Below are 26,541 nucleotides of genomic sequence, written 5' to 3' on the forward strand. Positions count from 1 at the left end.
ACCAGTCGTTAGGCGGACACGGTAACTGTCCCGTTAACACCAGTCGTTAGCTTTTCTCTGCAGTTCAAACACGTTGTTTGTAACATTGAAGAACCTTTTCTTTTCTTCTGGGTTTTTTTATATTCATCATTTCTTATGTATATTTGTTTTGTAAGAAAAATAATAAAATGGAAAATTTTAATCTGTGTCTGATATCTTCTGTTGGAACTGCACGACATTACAAACTATATTATATTTTAACAAGATATTTCTCACGTTACAATATAAAATTAACATAAACCACCATAATGTCTCCCAAACACCCCCTAAAACATCCCATAATGTCTCCCAAACACCCCCTAAAACATCCCATAATGTCCTCCAAACACGCCCTAAAACATCCCATAATGTCCCCCAAACACCTCCTAAAACATCCCATAATGTCCCCCTAAAACATCCCATAATGTCCCCCAAACACCCCCTAAAACATCCCATAATGTCTCCAACCCTCCCTTAATAATTCGGTTTTATTTTGAAAAGCTACGATCGAAAACGTATTTTTATTCAGCTCTTAGTTTGGAATCCAACCGGAAGTGTAGTGTTATCGCGGCGCATTGACGTATTGAGCAGACAGGAGATTAAACGGCTGGAGGGACGGATCAGGAAGAGAGAGGAGAGGAAAACAGGATTACACAGAAACAGAAGGAGAAAAGGAAGAAGAAAAAGTACCAGAAGAAGAACGACAAGAAGTAAACAACGGTAAACAACAGTAAACAACAGTAAATAACAGTAAACAAGAAGAAGAAAACAATCAGCTGAGAGAGCTTAGTTTCCTTCAGAGCGAGGTGTGTTCAGACCCCGCCCTCAGGAGACAGGTGAGGACACGCTGGGGGGGGGGGGCCTCAGGAGACAGGTGAGGACACGCTGGCCTCAGGAGACAGGTGAGGACACGCTGGCCTCAGGAGACAGGTGAGGACACGCTGGCCTCAGGAGACAGGTGAGGACACGCTGGGGGGGGGGCCTCAGGAGACAGGTGAGGACACGCTGGGGGGCGCTCAGGAGACAGGTGAGGACACGCTGGGGGTGTGTGTGTGTGTGTGTGTGTGTGTGTGTGTGTGTCTGTCTGTCTGTCTGTCTGTCTCTATGTGTGTCTCTATGTGTGTCTCTATGTGTGTGTGTATATATATATATATATATATATATATATATGTATATGTATATATATGTGTGTGTGTGTGTATGTATAAATGTATATATGTGTGTGTATATATATATATATATATATATATATATATGTGTGTGTATATGTATAAATGTGTATATGTGTGTGTGTATATATATATATATATATATATATATATGTATATGTGTGTGTGTGTGTGTATATGTATATATGTGTATATGTATCCCCCCCCTTCTAAGGGTTGTCCCCCCCCCCTACAAATATCATTAAAACAATGCTGTGTATTGTAAATAATATAATGATGTATACTTAAAATATCTGTAAGCAGTAAAACAATACAACCTCCAAAAAATGCTTTTTAAGTTTAGGAACATTTAGAGTCCCCCCCCCCCCCCTAACCTCACAGTGGTTTGGTCCACTGCCAGCTGTAGTTAGACACAGTGGTTTGGTCCACTGCCGGCTGTAGTTAGACACAGTGGTTTGGTCCACTGCCGGCTGTAGTTAGACACAGTGGTTTGGTCCACTGCCGGCTGTAGTTAGACACATGGCCCTGACAACCAAATACTGAGGAGTTATTCCATCTCCACATGGTGAGTAATGGTGGGGGGGCTGGGGAGCAGCCTAGCATCATGTACTCCTCCCTCCTCTGTTGAGGAAGTAACCTCCTTAAATGTGAACATGACAATTATTCACCTCAATGACACATGAATTCATTTTAATGTATTAATAAAGCCCTGGACTGTCATATTATTAAGTTTGAGCAAGATTTCTGCTCATGTTCAAAACTTTGTGCACATTCAAAATATATCTCAATATATCTGAGCTCTCTGAGATTTGGAGGAGTCGTGATATTTTGAGAAAAATAAAGTGATAATAGTCACTATATTTCAGAAAATAATCCACCTGCACCATAGTCTGCTGTGCATTACGTGATTGCTCTGCTGAGACGGTAGATCTCAGACCTCCTGACAGACTCAGAGCCCCGTCTGGGTCTCTGGTCTCTGAATGAGACAACGTTTAGGGAAGTGTCTGACCCAGGGATGTATGAAGAGAACTGGGTCCAGTGTTCAGCAGGAAGCCCCGTACGTTCCAATGAGAGTGCTCAAAAGTGCATAAAGCAAACATGGAGCTCGGCTCTTCCGCATTGTTGGCCCATAATGCTGGTTGGCTCACGATGGGCATGCGTACTAGCAACAATTTGTTTGCGTTGTCGTAGCAACCGGTAGCAACATGCACGTTCATGAGCTTCTCTCTCGCATCTCTAGTGGCGAACTCATGAACTCGCCGTTTTCATTGTCTAAAATATCCACTAACGTTAAACACTGTTTTCGTTGTTCCCTATCGTTTACATGCTTAGCTAAATAAACGATAGATGTATTTAGACAACCAAGGAGATTTAATAATTATGTTGTGCTACTAGCTAGCTACCTACTAACTAGCGCTAGCTAGCAGCTAGCCTGCAGTTTCGGCCTTAGACTAACCAGACGGCCTTAGTCTAACAGACGGCCTTAGTCTAACAGACGGCCTTAGTCTAACCAGGCGGCCTTAGTCTAACCAGACGGCCTTAGTCTAACAGACGGCCTTAGTCTAACCAGACGGCCTTAGTCTAACCAGACGGCCTTAGACTAACCAGATGGCCTTAGTCTAACAGACGGCCTTAGTCTAACCAGACGGCCTTAGTCTAACCAGGCGGCCTTAGTCTAACCAGACGGCCTTAGTCTAACCAGACGGCCTTAGACTAACCAGACGGCCTTAGACTAACCGGACGGCCTTAGTCTAACCGGACGGCCTTAGACTAACCAGACGGCCTTAGTCTAACAGACGGCCTTAGTCTAACCAGACGGCCTTAGTCTAACAGACGGCCTTAGACTAACCAGACGGCCTTAGTCTAACCAGACGGCCTTAGACTAACCAGACGGCCTTAGTCTAACCGGACGGCCTTAATCTAACCGGACGGCCTTAGGCTAACAGACGGCCTTAGGCCAACCGGACGGCCTTAGTCTAACCAGACGGCCTTAGTCTAACCAGACGGCCTTAGACTAACCAGACGGCCTTAGACTAACCAGACGGCCTTAGTCTAACCGGACGGCCTTAGACTAACCAGACGGCCTTAGTCTAACAGACGGCCTTAGACTAACCAGACGGCCTGTCCAACCGGACGGCCTTAGTCTAACCGGACGGCCTTAGACTAACCAGACGGCCTTAGTCTAACAGACGGCCTTAGTCTAACCAGACGGCCTTAGTCTAACCAGACGGCCTTAGTCTAACAGACGGCCTTAGTCTAACCAGACGGCCTTAGTCTAACCAGACGGCCTTAGTCTAACCAGACGGCCTTAGTCTAACCGGACGGCCTTAGTCTAACCGGACGGCCTTAGTCTAACAGACGGCCTTAGTCTAACCGGACGGCCTTAGTCTAACCGGACGGCCTTAGTCTAACCAGACGGCCTTAGTCTAACCAGACGGCCTTAGTCTAACCGGACGGCCTTAGTCTAACCGGACGGCCTTAGTCTAACCAGACGGCCTTAGACTAACCAGACGGCCTTAGTCTAACCGGACGGCCTTAGTCTAACCGGACGGCCTTAGTCTAACCGGACGGCCTCAGTCTAACCGGACGGCCTTAGGCTAACAGACGGCCTTAGTCTAACCGGACGGCCTTAGACTAACCGGACGGCCTTAGTCTAACCAGACGGCCTTAGTCTAACCGGACGGCCTTAGTCTAACCAGACGGCCTTAGTCTAACCAGACGGCCTTAGTCTAACCAGACGGCCTTAGTCTAACCAGACGGCCTTAGTCTAACCAGACGGCCTTAGACTAACCAGACGGCCTTAGTCTAACCAGACGGCCTTAGACTAACCAGACGGCCTTAGTCTAACCAGACGGCCTTAGACTAACCAGACGGCCTTAGACTAACCAGACGGCCTTAGTCTAACCAGACGGCCTTAGACTAACCAGACGGCCTTAGTCTAACCGGACGGCCTTAGACTAACCAGACGGCCTTAGACTAACCGGACGGCCTTAGTCTAACCGGACGGCCTTAGACTAACCAGACGGCCTTAGACTAACCGGACGGCCTTAGTCTAACCGGACGGCCTTAGTCTAACAGACGGCCTTAGTCTAACCGGACGGCCTTAGTCTAACCAGACGGCCTTAGTCTAACCGGACGGCTTTAGTCTAACCGGACGGCCTTAGTCTAACAGACGGCCTTAGTCTAACCGGACGGCTTTAGTCTAACAGACGGCCTTAGTCTAACCGGACGGCCTTAGTCTAACCAGGCGGCCTTAGTCTAACCAGACGGCCTTAGTCTAACAGACGGCCTTAGACTAACCAGACGGCCTTAGTCTAACCGGACGGCCTTAGACTAACCGGACGGCCTTAGTCTAACCGGACGGCCTTAGACTAACCAGACGGCCTTAGACTAACCGGACGGCCTTAGTCTAACCAGACGGCCTTAGTCTAACCAGACGGCCTTAGTCTAACCGGACGGCCTTAGTCTAACAGACGGCCTTAGTCTAACCGGACGGCCTTAGTCTAACCAGACGGCCTTAGTCTAACCGGACGGCTTTAGTCTAACCGGACGGCCTTAGTCTAACAGACGGCCTTAGTCTAACCGGACGGCCTTAGTCTAACAGACGGCCTTAGTCTAACCGGACGGCCTTAGTCTAACCAGGCGGCCTTAGTCTAACCGGACGGCCTTAGTCTAACCGGACGGCCTTAGTCTAACCGGACGGCCTTAGTCTAACAGACGGCCTTAGTCTAACCGGACGGCCTTAGTCTAACCAGACGGCCTTAGTCTAACCGGACGGCCTTAGTCTAACCGGACGGCCTTAGTCTAACAGACGGCCTTAGTCTAACCGGACGGCCTTAGTCTAACCAGACGGCCTTAGTCTAACCGGACGGCCTTAGTCTAACCGGACGGCCTTAGTCTAACCGGACGGCTTTAGTCTAACCGGACGGCCTTAGTCTAACCGGACGGCTTTAGTCTAACAGACGGCCTTAGTCTAACCGGACGGCCTTAGTCTAACCAGACGGCCTTAGTCTAACCGGACGGCTTTAGTCTAACCGGACGGCTTTAGTCTAACCGGACGGCCTTAGTCTAACAGACGGCCTTAGTCTAACCGGACGGCTTTAGTCTAACAGACGGCCTTAGTCTAACCAGGCGGCCTTAGTCTAACCAGACGGCCTTAGTCTAACAGACGGCCTTAGACTAACCAGACGGCCTTAGTCTAACCAGACGGCCTTAGACTAACCGGACGGCCTTAGTCTAACCGGACGGCCTTAGACTAACCGGACGGCCTTAGACTAACCGGACGGCCTTAGTCTAACCGGACGGCCTTAGTCTAACAGACGGCCTTAGTCTAACAGACGGCCTTAGTCTAACCGGACGGCCTTAGTCTAACCGGACGGCCTTAGTCTAACCGGACGGCTTTAGTCTAACCGGACGGCCTTAGTCTAACAGACGGCCTTAGTCTAACCGGACGGCTTTAGTCTAACAGACGGCCTTAGTCTAACCGGACGGCCTTAGTCTAACCAGGCGGCCTTAGTCTAACCAGACGGCCTTAGTCTAACAGACGGCCTTAGACTAACCAGACGGCCTTAGTCTAACCAGACGGCCTTAGACTAACCGGACGGCCTTAGTCTAACCGGACGGCCTTAGTCTAACCGGACGGCCTTAGTCTAACCGGACGGCCTTAGTCTAACCGGACGGCCTCAGTCTAACCGGACGGCCTTAGTCTAACCGGACGGCCTTAGTCTAACCGGACGGCCTTAGTCTAACCGGACGGCTTTAGTCTAACCGGACGGCCTTAGTCTAACCGGACGGCCTTAGTCTAACCAGGCGGCCTTAGTCTAACCAGGCTAACCCTAACCCTCAAAGTCTGATTGCAATAGGTTTTTACGTGCTTTTTTAAACAAGGATATTAGAACTACTATAAACCCATAATATAACATAATATAATATAGTATAATATAATATAACATAACATAATATAATATAATATAATATAATATAATATAATATAATATAATATAATATAATATAATATAACATAATATAATATAGTATAATATAATATAATATAATATAACATAATATAATATAGTATAGTATAATATAATATAATATAGTATAATATAATATAACATAATATAACATAATATAACATAATATAATATAATATAGTATAACATAACATAATATAGTATAGTATAATATAATATAATATAATATAACATAATATAACATAATATAATATAATATAATATAGTATAACATAACATAATATAGTATAGTATAATATAATATAATATAATATAACATAATATAATATAACATAACATAACATAACATAATATAATATAGTATAATATAATATAATATAATATAACATAATATAATATAGTATAACATAATATAATATAACATAACATAACATAATATAATATAATATAGTATAATATAATATAATATAATATAATATAATATAATATAATATAATATAATATAGTATAACATAACATAATATAGTATAGTATAATATAATATAATATAATATAATATAATATAATATAACATAATATAACATAATATAACATAATATAATATAGTATAATATAACATAATATAATATAATATAACATAACATACTATAATATAGTATAATTTAATATAACATAATATAATATAGTATAATATAATATAATATAATATAAAGTTCAGATGTGTGTTTACGTTCTGCTCTCTGGATCTGAGACACTTCCTGTCATTATGTCTCATTACTGCCGACATCATTTCCTGTCAATCTGCACTTTGTGTTCAGTCTGAGAATAATAATACTATCAACATGTATTTATATAACCTTTACAGGTGTGTGTGTGTGTGTGTGTGTGTGTGTGTATGTGTGTGTATGTGTGTGTCTGTGTGTGTGTATGTGTGTGTATGTGTGTGTCTGTGTGTGTGTGTGTGTGTGTGTGTGTGTGTGTGTGTGTGTGTGTGTGTGTGTGTGTGTGTCTGTGTGTGTGTGTGTGTGTGTGTGTGTGTGTGTGTGTGTGTGTGTGTGTGTGTGTCTATTACTATTACTTATTCCGGCGGTGCCAGCATCAGAACTTTAATTCTTTCTACCGTTTCCTCCCAGACGTGATTATAGTTTCTCTCTCTGGGCCGTTTGTTTTCTGTCTTATTTTAGGAGGATGGATGGAAGCAGCTTGACAGGAAATCCCAGTGCTGCCACGTCTCGCCGGCTTCCTGTCCATGCCGACACGCTTCAACCAGCTGATTGGATCTCGGCTTCAGAGGAGGAAGACGCCCAGCGGAAACATCAGAGTCCTGCAGAGACCAAACGGACCGCAGAGAGACATCAGAGTCCTGCAGAGAGACATCAGAGTCCTGCAGAGAGACATCAGAGTCCTGCAGAGAGACATCAGAGTCCTGCAGAGACCAAACGGACCGCAGAAAAACATCAGAGTCCTGTAGAGAGACATCAGAGTCCTTCAGAGACCAAACGGACCGTAGAGCCCAAACGGACCGTAGAGACACCAGACCATCAGGATCCTTCGACACAAAAACAGAAACTAGAAGATTCTCCAACCGAACCGGATCCACTGAACCTAAATGTTCTTCCTACAGAGCAACAAAGACCAGAACCAGATCAGTCTTCTCCACTAAAACCAGATCCTCTCAGTCCAGATCAGACTCCTCCACTAAAACCAGATCCTCTCAGTCCAGATCAGAAGAAACCAGACGGCTCTCTGGACTCTCCCGGGAAGTTCACACGGAGAAACACCGGTAACAGCTCATTTAAATAGCTCCCGTTAACAGCATAATATGTTAGCACATGTTAGCATATGAAAGTTAGCATGTGTAAGCAATGTTAGCATAAGTTAGCATGTTGACATATGTTACTGCATGTACTAGCATGTTAGCGTATGTTAGCATATTTTGGCATGTTAGCATGTATTATCATTAGGGCTGTCAGTGTTAACGCGTTAATCGTGATGCAATTAAGGGCCGACGCGATGCGATTAATTTATTTTAATCGTATTAATCGCATGCCTCCATTTATTAATTTATTCCACTTCACTGGGCTTGGCGTGGTCCTAACAGGCTACTATTTTGACCCTTTGCAGCACCGTTACTGATCATCAAGCCTCCTAACACATCCTGCTGCTGCTGCTGCAGCATGATGGAGAAACACAGCAGCAATAACTCTGAATGGAGCTTTTTATTTTCAGAAACTCCCAGACGGCTCGTAGACAAGTAGAAAGCCACATGCACGTTGTGTAAAGCTGAATTAAAATATCACGAAGCACGTCAAGCTTGAGCTACCACCTACGAGCTAAGCATAGTAGTACAGTTAACGTGATGCTACCCGCTAGCATGCTACCCACTCAGGCTAAGCAGTATTTTGGAGAGTGCTACTTGCCGACCTGTTGATGAAACCAAATCCAAAAAAATTACTACAGGTCTTGCGAAACGGGTGGCAACTAACTGCAGACCTGTCAGCATCGTAGAGGACTCGGGTCTTAAAGACGTACTACGGTTGGCATGTTCTGACCCGTCTCATTGTCGTCGAGGGGGACAGTAGTCTCACCACACAGCCTGTAGGACACGGAGGAAGCAGCCACACTGGAACTGCTGCTGAGTCCAAACTCTGTCTCATTAACCGGTGATCACTGGACGTCAGTGAGGAATCAACATTATTTAGGAGTTACTAAACACTATATTGACTCTAGTAAGGAGAGGGATTTGTAGTTTTTCAGTTAGGTACTTGGAGGAATTGTGCAATAATGACAGATTCACACATTTTTAAAATAAATAATTACAAATCTTAAAGTTAAGTTCATAAAGTAACTTTCTTTGCATTCATTTCATTCCCAATCAAGATCCACTGGTAAGAATTGCTTTCCATTGTTAATATATACTTAAAAACTGTTCTGAAATGGAAAATAATAGAATTTTAATCATGTGATAAAATATGCGATTAATCGCGATTAACTATAGAAATTCAGCGATTAATCGCGATTAAAAAAAATAATCGTTTGACAGCCCTAATTATCATATGTTAGCATGTTAGCGCAGGTTAGCATATGTTAGCATGTTAGCCTGCATTAGCATAGTAGCATCATTTTTAGAACCCTTTTCCAGATAAATGTTTGATGACATCAACATCAAACCAGAACGATCTTTGTTTTACAGACCAGAAAACTGAAGAGGACCCCCCTCCTCTTCCTCCCTTCAACCCTCCACCCCTTAATAATCAAACCCACAAACATCAAACTACCCACCCTTCAGCCCTCGATAATCAAACCCAGAAACATCAAACTACCAACCCTCCATCCCTCGATATCAAGCTCAATATCTCTGAGTCTAAAGACCAGCAGAACCAGCAGGATCCTCCTCCCGAAAAACTCACTTCCTCCGCAGCTGAGAGGCGTCAGGACTCTCTCCTAAACACCGAGGCAGCTGCTCAGTCGTCTCAGAGCGAAGCATCGACCCAGGCCCCGCCAGTCCAGGCTCTGCAGGTCCAGGCTCCGCCAGTCCAGGCCCCGCCAGTCCAGGCTCTGCAGGTCCAGGACCCACCAGTCCAGGCCCTGCCAGTCCAGGCTCTGCAGGTCCAGGCTCCACAGGTCCAGGCCCCGCCAGTCCAGGCTCTGCAGGTCCAGGACCCACCAGTCCAGGCCCCGCCAGTCCAGGCCCTGCAGGTCCAGGCTCCGCCTCCCACCCAGGCTCCACCTCCCACCCTGGCTCCGCCTCCGCCTCCCACCCTCGAGGTGTTCTGTGACCATACGCAGCCGGGCCCTCTGCCCTCTACCAGAGGTGGGGGACTCGAGTTACACGTTTTGAGGACTGACTGTGTCTGACTAGCCTCTTTCGACCAAGTAGTTCCAGGAACGTAGTTATAGGAACAGTCCACTTCTAAACAGTTCTGCTAACTACTCTCCCCCAAAACAGTTTTTTCCATTTGCATTCACACTGGCCAAGTGGCCATAGCAACTGACCTTTTGTTGTTTTAACACAAGTAGGAGCTGAAAGAGTTACAGGAGCTGTGGTCAGAGGAACTTAATAATTCCCAAATTGGTCCAGTCAGAACACGAGAAAAAAAGGGTTCTAGGAACAGTATGTCCTAGGAACGGTATGTCGTAGGAACGGTATGTCGTAGGAACGGTATGTCCTAGGAACGGTATGTTCTAGGAACGGTATGTCCTAGGAACGGTATGTTCTAGGAACGGTATGTTCTAGGAACGGTATGTCCTAGGAACGGTATGTTGTAGGAACTGCAAAAATCTCTCCGGTCGGAAAGAGGCTACTGTGTCTGTGTGTGTAGCAGTAGCATATTTTGGCCTTTACTCGCGCCTCTGTTTTCTTCTTCAGGGGAACCCAAACTGTGCGGTTTCCTGCAGAAGCAGGGCGGGCCCCTGAGGGCCTGGAAGCAGCGCTGGTTCACCTACGAGGAGAAGAAGAACCAGCTGTTCTACTACCGCACGCCACAGGATGTGACGCCCCTCGGCCACGTGCAGCTCTGCAACGCCACCTTCACCTACCCGCTGCAGGCCGAGACGGGCACCTTCCACATCAAGACCCCTGAACGCACCTTCATACTCAAGGTAGTACCTGAACGCACCTTCATACTCAAGGTAGTACCTGAACACACCTTCATACTCAAGGTAGTACCTGAACAAACTTTCATACTCAAGGTAGTACCTGAACACACCTTCATACTCAAGGTAGTACCTGAACACACTTTCATACTCAAGGTAGTACTTGAACGCACCTTCATACTCAAGGTAGTACCTGAACACACTTTCATACTCAAGGTAGTACTTGAACGCACCTTCATACTCAAGGTAGTACCTGAACACACCTTCATACTCAAGGTAGTACCTGAATGCACCGTCATGTCATGTGTTGCTGTGTGACGTTCTAAAAGCTGAGCCACTGTGTGTATATCTGTGTGTATATCCCTGTAAAGTTCAGATGTTTTGTATAATAATGTATGAATCAAACTTTAAATGTGACATGTGACCCGTGACATAATGCATGTTTAAATGTGCGTAACGTTGCAGGCGGTGACCCAGGAGCTGATGCTGTACTGGCTGCAGCAGCTGCAGGTTAAACGCTGGCAGCACCAACAGACGTTGGACCCAGCACACAACAACAACAACAACAACAACTCCGCAGGTAACACCAACCAGACTTCATCTACACTCTGTGGGAAACAAAAAGGCATCGATTGGCCAGAGCGAGTACCGGGACTTTGGGACGTAGGGTAGAGACTTACATCTCTATTTGGGACATAGGGTAGGGACATAGGGTAGGGATGTAGGGTAGAGACTTACATCTCTATCTGGGACGTAGGGTAGGGACTTATGTCTCTATTTGGGACATAGGGTAGGGATGTAGGGTAGGGATGTAGGGTGGGGACGTATGTCTCTATTTGGGACATAGGGTAGGGACATAGGTTAGGGATGTAGGGTAGAGACTTACATCTCTATCTGGGACGTAGGGTAGGGACTTATGTCTCTATTTGGGACATAGGGTAGGGATGTAGGGTGGGGACGTATGTCTCTATTTGGGACATAGGGTAGGGACATAGGGTAGGGATGTAGGGTAGGGATGTAGGGTAGAGACTTACATCTCTATTTGGGACATAGGGTAGGGACTTATGTCTCTATTTGGGACATAGGGTAGGGACTTATGTCTCTATTTGGGACATAGGGTAGGGACATAGGGTAGGGATGTAGGGTGGGGACATAGGGTAGGGACATAGGGTAGGGACTTTGAAGGGTAGGGACTTTGAAGGGTAGGGACTTTGAAGGGTCCCTACGTCGGGAGACTTCCCGCTGGGCCGGTCTATTTGTGTCGGCTGAATGGGCTGCGGCTGCACTATGGCCACATAGAGAAGAGAGATCACATGATTGGATCACTTGTGTGTCTTTCATATGAACACTGGCCAATCGCATCCTTGGTCTTTGACTGACCGGCCCACAGAGAGGAGAGAGATCACATGATTGGCCAACAGGTTTGTCTGTCATCTGAACACTGGCCAATCACATCCACTATGGCCCACTTCCATCCTACCAGAGAGAGCGAGAGAGTGCATTTACTGTAAGACCCGCCCCCACCAGCGGCGAAAGAATAACTCCACAAAGTGCCGGTAGCTAGCTAAAACACACGAGATTTAACATTTCCAACGATTATTTTAGCACCCTCGTCTACCAGAGAGGACAGGTTAGCTGGTAGTAAGCTAATGTTAGTTATGCATCAGCAAGCTAAGGCACTTGCAAACATAGACTTGTGTAATTTATAATAAAACATCAGATTTTGGGCGCCTGGGTGGCCCAGCTGGTAGGGCGTGCGCCCCGTGTTATTTCCCCCCCCCCCCTCTCCTTTCCTGTCTTAAGCTGTCCTGTCAAAATAAAGGCCCAATAAACATGCATTTAATACAGCAAATATATTACGTAATATGCTGAGTCCTTTAATGTTTGCTGATTCTGTTTTCTGGTTGTGCAGACGACTTCCTGTTTCCTGTCTGTGCGGAGGACTTCCTGCCAGTGTTGGAGAGTCCGCTGGGTCTGGTGGGGGAGGAGGCAGCCAACGTCCCGTCTCAACGCATGCCGCTCGCCGACGTGTCGCTCAAACATCCGCTCATCCACATCCAGTGAGTCACACTACGTTTCCCATGAGCCTCTCTGGGAAAGGAGCTACAGGTCAAACACTACGTTTCCCATGAGCCTCTCTGGGAAAGGAGCTACAGGTCAAACACTACGTTTCCCATGAGCCTCTCTGGAAGAGGAGCTACAGGTCAAACACTACGTTTCCAATGAGCCTCTCTGGGAGAGTAGCGGCAGGTCAGACACTACGTTTCCCATGAGTCTCTCTGGGAGAGTAGCGGCAGGTCAGACACTACGTTTCCCATGAGTCTCTCTGGGAGAGTAGCGGCAGGTCAAACACTACATTTCCCATGAGCCTCTCTGGGAGAGTAGCGGCAGGTCAGACACTACGTTTCCCATGAGTCTCTCTGGGAGAGTAGCGGCAGGTCAAACACTACGTTTCCCATGAGCCTCTCTGGGAAAGGAGCTACAGGTCAAACACTACGTTTCCAATGAGCCTCTCTGGGAGAGTAGCGGCAGGTCAAACACTACATTTCCCATGAGCCTCTCTGGGAGAGTAGCGGCAGGTCAGACACTACGTTTCCCATGAGTCTCTCTGGGAGAGTAGCGGCAGGTCAAACACTACGTTTCCCATGAGCCTCTCTGGTAAAGGAGCGGCAGGTCAAACACTACGTTTCCCATGAGCCTCTCTGGGAGAGTAGCGGCAGGTCAGACACTACGTTTCCCATGAGTCTCTCTGGGAGAGTAGCGGCAGATCAAACACTACGTTTCCCATGAGCCTCTCTGTTAAAGGAGCGGCAGGTCAAACACTACGTTTCCCATGAGCCTCTCTTGGAGAGGAGTGGCAGGTCAAACACTACGTTTCCCATGAGCCTCTCTGGGAGAGGAGCGGCATGGTCAAACACTACATTTCCCATGAGCCTATTCACTCATCAAAACACACCTCTTCAGATTAGCCTTCCACATACAATAGTCTTACATATTCTCTACTGATAGTTACTGGTTTTATAGTTTTAATTGCTTTTAATATGCTTGTTTTCATGTTGGTTTTTAATGTGTCTTTGAGTACCATGTAAAGTGCTATATAAATGTATTATTATTATTATTATTATTATGATTATTCTTGATCTTTAGAGGATCTTTAACCAGACCGTTTGTTTCTTTGTGTTTGGGCAGGAACTCGGTCCACAGTTTCCGTCGGCGCTCGACCCAGGAGTGCAGTCAGAGTGTGTTTCATGTCGACGCTCCGCCGTGGATTACCCCGAAATCTTCCTCCAGCATCACCTCAGGTACCTGGAATAATACACACTAATACCAATATTAATCATGATAATACACACTAATACCAATATTAATCATGGTAATACACACTAATACCAATATTAATCATGATAATACACACTAATACCATTATTAATCATGGTAATACACACTAATACCAATATTAATCATGATAATACACACTAATACCATTATTAATCATGATAATACACACTAATACCAATATTAACCATGATAATACACACTAATACCATTATTAATCATGATAATACACACTAATACCAATATTAATCATGATAATACACACTAATACCATTATTAATCATGATAATACACACTAATACCAATATTAACCATGATAATACACACTAATACCATTATTAATCATGATAATACACACTAATACCATTATTAATCACAATAATACACACTAAAACCATTATTAATCATGATAATACACACTAATACCATTATTAATCATGATAATACACACTAATACCATTATTAATCATGGTAATACACACAATAATAAAAACATTAAAACAAGCACAACACGTCTGTCTGTCTGCATCTCTGCCTCTCTGTCTGCCTCTCTGTCTGTCTGTCTGTCTGTCTGCCTCTGTATGTCTGTCTGCCTCTGTCTGTCTGTCTGTCTGTCTCTGTCTGTCTATCTATCTATCTGTCTGTCTGTCTATCTATCTATCTATCTATCTATCTATCTATCTATCTATCTATCTATGTCTCTGTCTGTCTATCTATCTATCTGTCTGTCTATCTATCTATCTATCTATCTATGTCTCTGTCTGTCTATCTATCTATCTGTCTGTCTGTCTATCTATCTATCTATCTATCTATCTATCTATCTATCTATCTATCTATCTATCTATCTATCTATCTATCTATCTGTCTATCTATCTATCTGTCTGTCTGTCTGTCTGTCTGTCTGTCTCTATCTGTCTGTCTGTCTCTCTGTCTGTCTATCTACTGTATCTGTCTATCTATCTAATAATATTAATAATACTCTAAAAGAACTAGTTTGTAAAATGTGTCATTCATTGGGATGTGTTGTCTTGTTGTCTTGTTGGACTTGGTTTAACCCGTCTTGTTGGACTTGGTTTAACCCGTCTTGTTGGACTTGGTTTAACCCGTCCTGTCCCACGTCAGTCCCTCCGTCTCTCAGGAGTCCCAGCGAGCCTACGGTCCCGCCCCCTAACCTCTCATTGGCTGAGCCAGTAGGCCTGGCGTCCCCGGGGGATGGCAGGAAGTCCCCCTCGCTGTTGGACAGCCTGAGCAGGAAGACGAAGACTCTCTCGTCCACCATGACGGTGTCAGACCGGACGTCCCGTCTGCAGACGGAGAAACAGATACTGATGGAGGAAGTCAAAGCTCAGAAGGTGACTGATTAACAGATTAATTACAATAATAGTTTAATCATCCACATCGTCCACATAAAAATTAAATTGTGTACTATAGGCATTGCGAATTGTAAATAAAATGGGACCCAATATAGACCCTTGTGGGATACCATTTTGCATATTTAAAAAACTACAAAGTGCCATCGATTTTAACACTTTTGCGTTGTACCGCTCAGGTAGTTTTTATAACGGTGTAGAGACGAGGAGGCAGTGGGAGATTTAGAAGGTTAATTTGAATGAAAACGGCTTAAAACAGAAAGTGTCCAGAGGCAGGCAATCTGGGAACCACGAACACGGGAAACTTCAGCACACAGGGAGAGACGCAGGCAGTAACAACGATCGGACCATGGACAAAGAAACACATAAGCCTCTTTCCGACCAAGTAGTTCCAGGAACGTAGTTATAAGAACAGTCCACTTCCAAACAGTTCTACTAACTACTCTCCCCCAAAACTGGTTCTGCCATTTGCATTCACACTGGCCAAGTGGCCATAGGAACTGGTAGGAGGGGTAAGGGAGTGACGCACGGCAACGGTCTATACAGCGTCGTCACTTGACTTTACACATACACACGTACATATATATATATATAGAGTAGAAGTAGAAAGTGGCATGAAAAGAAAAGACTCAAGTAAAGTACAAGTACCTCAACATTTGGACTGAAGGACAGTACTGGAGTAAATGTACTCAGTTACTTTGCACCACTGACGACTAGGGTTGGGCATCGTTTGGATTTTAACGATTCTGATTCCAATTCCGATTCTTCCTTTCGATTCCGGTTCTTATCGATTCTCAATTCCGATTCTTTGAGGGGTGGAGTTGAAACGGGTCACATGCCTACAGCGCCGCTTACTGAGCTCCAAGGCTGCAACACAACAAGAGCCTGGCCGCTTCGGAAACCAAAACTTGTGCATATTAAATTGGGAAGCGATAATCGGATTTGCAACCAAATCCTCTAAACAATTTGGTTTCAAATCCGATCATCGCTTCGCAATTTAATATGCACAAGTTTCCGATTCCAATAAAGAAACGATTCCGATGGAACGATTCCAAGTAGGACTCGTTTCTCGATGCCCAACCCCACTGACCCTGTCCCGTGTCCAGGAGCTGGTGTGGATCCTCCACAAGGCCTTGGAGGCGTCTCAGCTGGAGAAGCGAACGTGTGCAGAGTTTCTGGCGGCGGACGGCGAGCAGGAGCGCCTGGAGCTGCTGCGACACTGCGAGCGGCAGGCGGCCGACCTGCGTGGTCGGCTGGAGGCTGCGAGGACGGAGGCGGACGCCGCCAGGAAGAGTCTGGCTCAGAGAGACGCTCAGCTGGCCGAGCTGCAAGACAACATCCGCAGTCTGACGGAGAAAAACAACGCCAAGCAGCAGGTAGGTCATCGAAATTTATTGAAAACATTTCTGGAATAGAGGATATAAAATCCTCTATTCCAGACTCAACAACACAAAACAAACATATATATACACACACATACATACATATATGTATGTGTATATATATATTTTTATTTATTTATTTATTTATTTTTATTTGATTTATTTTGGATTTGACAAACAACATAACCCAAAGGAGAGCATGTTAAAGTGTAAACACTTATTTCCAACATGGTCCTTGGTGTTAAAACATGGAACACATCACGAAGACCTATTTCAGGTCAAAGACAACAACATATAATACAGATCATACAAGATTTAAAACCATTCTACAATCAGAGAGTCATAAATCACATAAAATAATCCGTCTACTCTAATTAAATATTATTAGATACTCTATTCCATAAAAAGCCTTAACCTTGTGTCTAAAAGCCCCTCTGGTATTTACACTTTTGAGGGAAAGCGGCAGATTATTCCACAATGTTATACCTGTATAAAAGAAAGAACTTCTAGCTGCATTGTTGACTCTGGGCACTTTACAAGAACGGACACTGGCCCTAGTATTGTGATTATGCTGTGTATGAACCATTGTTATATGGGAATGTAGATATTTGGGAGCAGAGCCATTCATGACATTATACATATGATTCAGCTTTAACTGCTCCACTCTAACATGTACTGGCAGCAGGCCTGCCCTTTAAAAGCATCTCTACCAATATGACCGGGGGGGGGGCATTTAACAGGTAGCGGATAACATTATTTTGCATCACTTGCAGTCTGTTTTTAAGTTTAACTGATAATCCACAGTACCAGGCAGAACATGCATAATCAAAATGACATTGAGTCAATGATACAACCAGTAACTTCTTGATAGAATAATCTAGATGCCTTGTCCTGCGAGACAGGAATGTCAGTTTACCGGCACATTTGGATAATATTTTGTCAGCAATAGATTTACAGGTTAATGACTGCTCTAATGTTAACCCCAGGTATGTGACACTATTCTGAGAAACTATTTCAGTGCCATCACATGTGACCTTTAGTACATTTGTTCTAGACAACTTTCTTTTTGTTCCAAATAAAATGGACTCAGTTTTTCCCAGATGTATTGAAACCCTGTTGTCTATAAGCCACTTGTTAACATTAATTCATTACCTATAGTCTTCTCAATCTCACTGATATCATCCACAGAAACCAGTATTATATATATATATATATATATATATATATATATATATATATATATATATATATATATATATATAATTTTTACATTTTTTTTTTTTTAAAGCACTGGTTGCTATGCCATTTTTTAGACTAGACTTGTATATAATATAATATATCTGACCTTTGCTCGCAATGAACCACACTACATTGTCAAATTTAAAATATTTATTAACATCATGTAACAATAACTTACTATGTATATCTTCAGTCAATTGGAAACTTGACAATTTGTCAATAAAGTCAATAGAAAAAAAAGTTTACCGACAACCCTGAGGGCAGACGCAGCGGTGTTTGGTGTTTGAAGCCCTCAGCGTCGTCTTCCAGGCAGCGCTGTCGGGAATACACCAGGATAAGGCAATGGTTATGGTTGAAGACGACGGTCGCAGCGCTGCCTGGAAGGCTTAGTTGGGGGCTTAACCTTAACCATTTCCTAATCCTGGTGCCTTCCAGGCAGCGCTGCCTGGAAGGCTTAGTTGGGGGCTTAAAACCCCATGGAGCCAGCACAGCAGCTGAGCAGACAGAGAGCAGAGAGGCTCTCTCTAATGTCACCAATATCAGCTCTGTTTAGGCTACACCACGTTAATGCAGGCTGAAACTCAACCGTGCGGTTTAGTTGGGATGAAGCTATAAGCAGAAGGAATATCTGCTAGCTGCTAGGCTAACGTGCAACGGTGAACACACAGAATATGGTACACACACATAGCAGAGCTTACACACTGTGTTTGTTTTGTCGAACGTTGTCAACGTAACTCACTGGAAATCCAAAATACTTCCACACTGACGACTTCAGTGAAAGAGGAGGGGGCTCAAGTTCTGTCGATGGGTCTCCAGCATCTGCAGTTGCCATGGTAACTTCTGACTGGCTGTAGCTAGGTTACAGGAGGTCGACTGACTCGCAGCATTTCAACACGGGTGATTTTTTTCCGCTTGACAAGCCGCCCGGACGTGACGTGGGGGCGTCGCATCAACGATTCCATTTTTTTATTTGATATTCGAGATTGTGACTTAATTTCGGTGACACCCATATTAACTGACTAACTGTCACTAAGCCCCGCCCCCTCCCCCAACCATCTTGTCGGTGATTGGCTGGAACGTGGTTTGTTGTGTTTTGGTGCCCAGCCTGTGCCTCTAGTGTCTGTTTGACGTGTACGACCCCTGTGTGGTCTCCCGAGACCGGGCTTTTTCACGGTGTGTTGGGGGGGGGGGAGATGACCCATTTGAGACAAAAATGAAATCACGCTGAAACCGTGCAGGAACTCATAGTGCACCTTTAACCTAAAGAAATGCCGATCAACCAGAGCACGTTGTCCTCCTATCCAGGAATGCTGTGTGGCCTAGCCAGACCCTCCTCCACAGAGCTGTGGAGGAGGGTCTGGCTATGAGAGACTATGATGTTTATGATGATGGTGTTTCCTGTCAGGTGATCATAAAGCTGGCGGATCAGGTGACCTCCTGTATGTCCTCCGGCGGCGGTCTGGACTCTCAGACCTTCAGACAGCTTCAGCAGGAGATCGAGAACCTGAAGGTGAAATGTTGCTTCATCTGGATATGAAATCATTTCAACTGGATATTATGCTGCGTTCCAGACACAATTAGCCCGTAACTTACGACTTCAAATCACGACTTTGTAGTGTTCCAGGGTTCAGGTTAGGCTGCCTAACGTTAACATTAGCTAGTGGCTACGCTGACGTTAGCTACTGGCTACGCTGACGTTAGCTAGCTGCTACCTACCATTGACGTTAGCTAGCGCTAGCTGATACTAGCGATTTCTAGTTGGCGACATATTTTGGGCTTCATTTAATAAACATAACGTGTAGTAGTACACAATCATATGTGTATTGTTTTGATTAAAATGTGCAGAATTACTTTATGTTGCCTATTTATGTCTATATATAATATTATTTATATTTCTCACCGTTAATCACCGGCGTCTGTACAGCATCAACAGGGGGCGCCGTGGTTGTTGATGTGTGTGTGACTGGGACAATGATCTGGTACGAGGTCACGAGTAGTAAGTTACGGGTCTGACTGCCGTTCCAGGACACTTTCACAGTAGAAGGTCGTGAAAACACGAGTTACGGTTTGCCTGGAATGGTTTGCATTAAATCATTTCATCTGAATCTGTTGACAGAAAACACAAATATACTGAATCTCAAGATGAAATCAAACAGAGATCAACAGGTCAGGTCCTGGACGTTCTTCAGATAACATTTCATTGTTATGCAGATGATTTGCAAATTTATTTGCCTATGAAAGCAAATGACAGTATCACACTAGACTCCCTGCTTAGTTGTATTAATGATATTAAGTTGTGGCTTTCACAAAACTTTCTTAAGAAAACTGAGTGTATTATTTTCAGTACTTCAGGCACGCCAAACGATCCAGCTTTGAGTTTGGGAGCTCTGGCATCCTACACTAGGGCAGCTGTCAGACATTTGGGGGTTACTTTTGATTGCAGCATGAAATTTGACAAGCAGATCAGTGATGTTAGAATGAGCTTTCTCCAGCTTCGTCTCCTGGCTGAAGGTAAGCCCTTCCTGAGCAGGCACGACCTAGAAAAGGCTATTCATGCTTTTATTAGTTCATGGCTGGATTACTGTAATGCTCTCTATGTTGGTCTGAACCAGACCTCCATCTCACACCTTCAACTTGTTCAAAATGCTGCTGCTCGCTTTTTAACAAATACATCTAGACGTGCACACATCACTCCCGTTCTCTACCCCCTACATCGGCTCCCTGTGTGTTTTAGAATCGATTTTAAGATCTTACTGTTTGTTTTCAAGGCCTTAAGGCCCCCTGAGTATTTGTCTGAGATTTTAACGCTGCGTGAGCACAAACGGTCTTTGCGGTCCTCAGATCAGCTGGTTTTAGGGGTCCCAACGGGGGGGGGGGTGATCTGCCCTGAGACTCTGGAACTAGTTACCCCTGATATTCGGACGATTACAGATGGAGCTCTTTTTAGGTCCAAACTCAAAACCTATTAGTTTAGACTGGCTTTTAATACGTAGTCGTGGTCTCCTCCTCCTGTTTCTGTCACCTTTTCTGATTTTACTGTTTTCTACTTTCATTCTTTCTATTTTATTATTATATGATATGTTATTTTATTCTTGGTTCCTGATGTGAAGCACGTTGGATACCTGCTGGTTGCTGAGTGTTATAGAAATAAAGGTTGATTGATTGATAATATTTAATATTTAATGTTTCTCTTGTCGTTCTTCAGATAATATTTAATATGTTCTATTTCGTATATGCTCCGCCCTCTAACGGGCTTCGCTATTGGTTAACCCTCTCGAGGCTCTGCCTTGGCATCCTGAAAAGATTTCTGCACTCAGCGCCCAATCAGGGGGTAGCACCCTAATGCACCCGCCCCCTATAAAGCCCCAGTACATGCGTTGCTCATCTCTGCCATTATATTTTTTATCCCCATCAGGGTGTCGCATAGTTATGGCTTCGACTAAGAACTGCAGTTCTTGCTCTTCTGCTCGACCTCCACGAGGATTGTTTTTCATGCCTCAGGCAGCGGCATCAGCTGCAGGCAGAACGCACGTGATCCATCCACCTCCAGGCTACACAGCACGTTGGCAGGGGTCAGCAGGCCGGTGCAAGGCCAGGGACCTCGACCCAAGCTCATGCTCTCTGCAGAGTTTGTTCAAGAGCGGTCATGCTGCATCAACCTTAGAGTACGTGCGAAGCCCTCTTACCCCCAATTTCCACTGGATGCGGAACGGCTCCGGAACGGCGGCGGAGTCATTAGGTTTCCATTAAAGTCAGTGTGTGTATTTGTGTGTATTGTGTGTATTGTGTGTATAATGTGTGTATTTCCACTAACTGCAGAACACCTGCGTTCCAACTGAGCTTCTATTGTTGCTGGACGCCGGAGAGCTCCGCAGCTATTCAGCACACGGCAGATAGCGCGGGACAGGAAGTCGAGCACAGAAACAAAATAAACATCTGGTTAATTTTCAAAATAAAATCCAGCGTGCTCACGGTGGATCATATTTCCCTGCACTACACCTTGAAAACACAGCTCAGAGTAGTTTCCCCTCTACTCCTCTGGATGAAACTAACTGGTGGTGGTTTTGTGGTTCTATTCTACGTGAATTCGTGAGATCTCGTGGGTCCTCGTGACTACAGCTGTCAGTCATGGCCGCAGCCGTGCCGCAACAAATCAGGACCTGGTGGGTATTGACGGACGGCGGAGCATGCAGCCGTTCTGCAGCGGAGCCGGTCCACAGACGTTCTGCATCCAGTGGAAATCTGGAGTAACTACAAGCCCAGCTGGTCCTTTATGTCGGTGCTGAGTTTCAAAGGGAGATGAGCAACGCATGTACTGGGGCTTTATAGGGGGCGGGTGCATTAGGGTGCTACCCCCTGATTGGGCGCTGAGTGCAGAAATCTTTTCAGGATGCCAAGGCAGAACCTCGAGAGGGTTAACCAATAGCGAAGCCCGTTAGAGGGCGGAGCATATACGAAATAGAACATATTAAATATTATCTGAAGAACGACAAGAGAAACATTAAATATAAAATATTATCAATCAATCAACCTTTATTTCTATAACCCTTTACAGCAACCAGCAGGTATCCAACGTGCTTCACATCAGGAACCAAGAATAAAATAACATATCATATAATAATAAAATAGAAAGAATGAAAGTAGAAAACACTAAAATCAGAAAAGGTGACAGAAACAGGAGGAGGAGACCACGACTACGTATTAAAGCCAGTCTAAACTAATAGGTTTTGAGTTTGGACCTTTCTCTTGTAGTTCTTCAGGATGATATTTATGATGATGATATGATATTAATTAATAATATTTATTCCTCCAGGATGATATCGAGGCGTATAAAACTCAGAACCAGTTCCTGAACTCTGAGATCTTCCAGCTGACCCGACTCTGGAGGACCAGTTCAGAGCAGCAGAAGAGTCTGATGGTGAAGGTGGGTGAAGGGGATTACCAAAACACATGATTAAACATGGCTTAGAAATGCCAGAACCCCTTTGAGACGATATATTATATGTTGTCCCTCTGATTGGCTCTGTGTGTCCCTCTGATTGGCTGTGCTTCCCTCTGATTGGCTGTGTGTGTCCCTCTGATTGGCTGTGCTTCCCTCTGATTGGCTGTGCGTGTCCCTCTGATTGGCTGTGTGTGTGTCCCTCTGATTGGCTCTGTGTGTCCCTCTGATTGGCTGTGTGTTTCCTGCCCTCTGATTGGCTCTGTGTGCCCTCTGATTGGTTGTGCTTCCCTCTGATTGGCTGCAGTGTTCCTACCTGGAGGCCAGTAACTGTCAGGTGGAGAGCCGTTACCTGGGTGTCCTGCGGCAGCTGCAGGAGCTCAAACCTCTGGATCCAGTCCAGCGGGGGGCCGTCCAGAAGCTGATCGAGGACGCTCTGAAAGGAGAGCTGAAGAGCGTTGTCACGCTCAACATGGCAAGGTAACCATGGTGATCTAATGCCGCATTCATGTCACACAGTAAGCTCTAATAGTAAAAAACTGTCAAAAATGTCAAAAAAAGAGACAACGTGTTGCTTTTTCAACATTATTGACGCTTTTTGTGACGATTGTGTCTTTTTCTGACATTAATTTTAATGCTAACGGCATCATCAAATACATTTGATGCTAAAAAACCACCTGACTGCATGACTAGACCATCTGATGTCATTAAATAACCCAAATAAACAGACGTCCTTCTACACACGGAGACTCGCTGTGTGACTGCTCTGGTCTGGTGACTGGAGAGACCTGTTCCTCTGACTGGTTCCTCTGGTTCCTCTGGTTCCTCTGACTGGTTCCTCTGGTTCCTCTGACTGGTTCCTCTGACTGGTTCCTCTGACTGGTTCCTCTGGTTCCTCTGGTTCCTCTGACTGGTTCCTCTGACTGGTTCCTCTGGTTCCTCTGACTGGTTCCTCTGGTTCCTCTGACTGGTTCCTCTGACTGGTTCCTCTGACTGGTTCCTCTGGTTCCTCTGACTGGTTCCTCTGGTTCCTCTGGTTCCTCTGACTGGTTCCTCTGACTGGTTCCTCTGGTTCCTCTGACTGGTTCCTCTGGTCCTCTGACTGGTTCCTCTGACTGGTTCCTCTGGTTCCTCTGACTGGTTCCTCTGGTTCCTCTGACTGGTTCCTCTGACTGGTTCCTCTGACTGGTTCCTCTGGTTCCTCTGACTGGTTCCTCTGGTTCCTCTGACTGGTTCCTCTGACTGGTTCCTCTGACTGGTTCCTCTGGTTCCTCTGACTGGTTCCTCTGGTTCCTCTGGTTCCTCTGACTGGTTCCTCTGACTGGTTCCTCTGGTTCCTCTGACTGGTTCCTCTGGTCCTCTGACTGGTTCCTCTGACTGGTTCCTCTGACTGGTTCCTCTGGTTCCTCTGACTGGTTCCTCGGGTTCCTCTGGTTCCTCTGACTGGTTCCTCTGACTGGTTCCTCTGGTTCCTCTGACTGGTTCCTCGGGTTCCTCTGGTTCCTCTGACTGGTTCCTCTGGTTCCTCTGACTGGTTCCTCTGACTGGTTCCTCTGGTTCCTCTGACTGGTTCCTCGGGTTCCTCTGGTTCCTCTGACTGGTTCCTCTGACTGGTTCCTCTGACTGGTTCCTCTGGTTCCTCTGACTGGTTCCTCGGGTTCCTCTGGTTCCTCTGACTGGTTCCTCTGACTGGTTCCTCGGGTTCCTCTGGTTCCTCTGACTGGTTCCTCTGACTGGTTCCTCGGGTTCCTCTGGTTCCTCTGACTGGTTCCTCTGACTGGTTCCTCGGGTTCCTCTGGTTCCTCTGACTGGTTCCTCTGACTGGTTCCTCTGGTTCCTCTGACTGGTTCCTCGGGTTCCTCTGGTTCCTCTGACTGGTTCCTCTGGTTCCTCTGACTGGTTCCTCTGACTGGTTCCTCTGACTGGTTCCTCTGACTGGTTCCTCTGGTTCCTCTGACTGGTTCCTCGGGTTCCTCTGGTTCCTCTGACTGGTTCCTCTGACTGGTTCCTCGGGTTCCTCTGGTTCCTCTGACTGGTTCCTCTGACTGGTTCCTCTGACTGGTTCCTCGGGTTCCTCTGGTTCCTCTGACTGGTTCCTCTGACTGGTTCCTCTGGTTCCTCTGACTGGTTCCTCTGACTGGTTCCTCTGGTTCCTCTGACTGGTTCCTCTGACTGGTTCCTCTGGTTCCTCTGACTAGGTGGCATAGTGCCAGTCATTTGGTTGTGTCCACTAGAGTGCCAACCTGTGAGACACTCTTAAGACAGCTGATGTTTAGTTTTATGTGTCACTTGGACAAGTCAGAGAACCACATAACTGAAGCTCTAGTCTGCCCTCTGAAAAGCTGCTATAGATACACTTCTAGGTTAAGACGGCATTGGTATCCTATAGGCTAATATGCATTTTTTATGTATTGTTGTATCTCCTTTTTATACTATGTATACTGTATTATGTGTTATATGGACCTGTGTCTGCAATAAAGCTTTATGTATTGATTGTTTATTGTTGTTGTCCTCAGAGATCACGACGAGTACGGCTTTAAGATCATCCCTGACTACGAGGTGGAGGACATGAAGCTGCTGGCAAAGATCCAGGCGCTGGAGATCCGCTCGCACAACCTGCTGCACCAGGTAGGAACCAAACAGGTAGGAACCAAAGTGTTCTAATGCTGCACCAGGTAGGAACCAAACAGGTAGGAACCAAAGTGTTCTAACGCTGCACCAGGTAGGAATCAAACAGGTAGGAACCAAAGTGTTCTAACGCTGCACCAGGTAGGAACCAAACAGGTAGGAACCAAAGTGTTCTAACGCTGCACCAGGTAGGAACCAAACAGGTAGGAACCAAAGTGTTCTAACGCTACAGGAGGTAAGAACCATAGTCAGTATATATAATGGACCAGCAGGTCCCGTGTCTCTGGACGGAGACCAGTGAAGTCTCTTTTCCGGTGATGGCTGAGCGTTACTGAGCAGCCTCCAACTGAGCTTGAAGACGTAGATGTGACGTGAGCAACCTGTCTGAAAGTTGGAAGTCTTCTGGTAGCTGTGCCAAGCTGTCATTCCCAATCTAGCAGAGACGGAGAGCGTAGGTATATGTAAGGAGATAACATAGACACAGGCTAATTATTGATCACTAAAATGATAGTTAACATTAGTAATTAAACTTAAACAGCTAATGGAAGTCCAAACTGCCTGAGAGCTTCTCCTGTACTATACGGTAATTCCTCTACTATGAGACAGTAAGTCTCGTGGTTATGACCCAATCGTTAGCCTATTTTTATAAAAACGTCTGCTACGGAGCCATAACGTGAGCTACAAGGTAATGGAGCCTTTTATACATTGTCGTGTTTCTTTAGAAATAAACAACGGACAAATAGAGTCTTTAAACTCTTCAGATGTAAAGTTATTCTCTGTCAAAGTGACGTCAAAATGAATGGCAGTCAATGGGATGCTAACGGGAGGTGATGGCTTGGTAGCATCAACATGGCGCCGTAGGAGCTACGGTTTGTGAGGAGAAGCTGACCA

The 26,541-nt window shown here is 45.3% G+C and overlaps 3 protein-coding genes across 4 annotated transcripts in view; 2 read left to right on the forward strand and 1 right to left on the reverse strand.

Moving 5' to 3' along the window:
• The window catches only part of nfkb1 (nuclear factor of kappa light polypeptide gene enhancer in B-cells 1), a 1,201,612-nt gene that overhangs the window by 912,760 nt on the left and 262,311 nt on the right, over positions 1 to 26,541 (forward strand). The window lies entirely within an intron of this gene.
• The window catches only part of sqstm1 (sequestosome 1), a 585,288-nt gene that overhangs the window by 434,439 nt on the left and 124,308 nt on the right, over positions 1 to 26,541 (reverse strand). The gene's annotated exons all lie outside the window — the stretch shown is intronic.
• Positions 619 to 26,541, forward strand: part of tbc1d2 (TBC1 domain family, member 2) — a 40,123-nt gene continuing 14,200 nt past the window's right edge. Inside the window, exons 1-15 of one of the 2 annotated variants that reach the window (XM_036006319.1) lie at positions 619 to 854; positions 7,345 to 7,514; positions 7,557 to 7,627; positions 7,667 to 7,943; positions 9,354 to 9,974; positions 10,530 to 10,762; positions 11,222 to 11,336; positions 12,669 to 12,816; positions 13,946 to 14,058; positions 15,215 to 15,444; positions 16,569 to 16,838; positions 19,489 to 19,593; positions 22,897 to 23,007; positions 23,330 to 23,502; positions 25,539 to 25,650. In XM_036006319.1, coding sequence (XP_035862212.1) covers positions 7,349 to 7,514; positions 7,557 to 7,627; positions 7,667 to 7,943; positions 9,354 to 9,974; positions 10,530 to 10,762; positions 11,222 to 11,336; positions 12,669 to 12,816; positions 13,946 to 14,058; positions 15,215 to 15,444; positions 16,569 to 16,838; positions 19,489 to 19,593; positions 22,897 to 23,007; positions 23,330 to 23,502; positions 25,539 to 25,650 — 2,745 coding nt within the window. In that variant the 5' untranslated portion in view covers positions 619 to 854; positions 7,345 to 7,348. Of the gene's footprint in view, positions 855 to 7,344; positions 7,944 to 9,353; positions 9,975 to 10,529; positions 10,763 to 11,221; positions 11,337 to 12,668; positions 12,817 to 13,945; positions 14,059 to 15,214; positions 15,445 to 16,568; positions 16,839 to 19,488; positions 19,594 to 22,896; positions 23,008 to 23,329; positions 23,503 to 25,538; positions 25,651 to 26,541 lie in introns of both variants that reach the window. The other variant, XM_031314590.2, reaches the window with a different exon arrangement.

This window comes from Sander lucioperca, chromosome 1, assembly GCF_008315115.2.
Source record: "Sander lucioperca isolate FBNREF2018 chromosome 1, SLUC_FBN_1.2, whole genome shotgun sequence".
Taxonomy (NCBI): Eukaryota; Metazoa; Chordata; class Actinopteri; order Perciformes; family Percidae; genus Sander; species Sander lucioperca.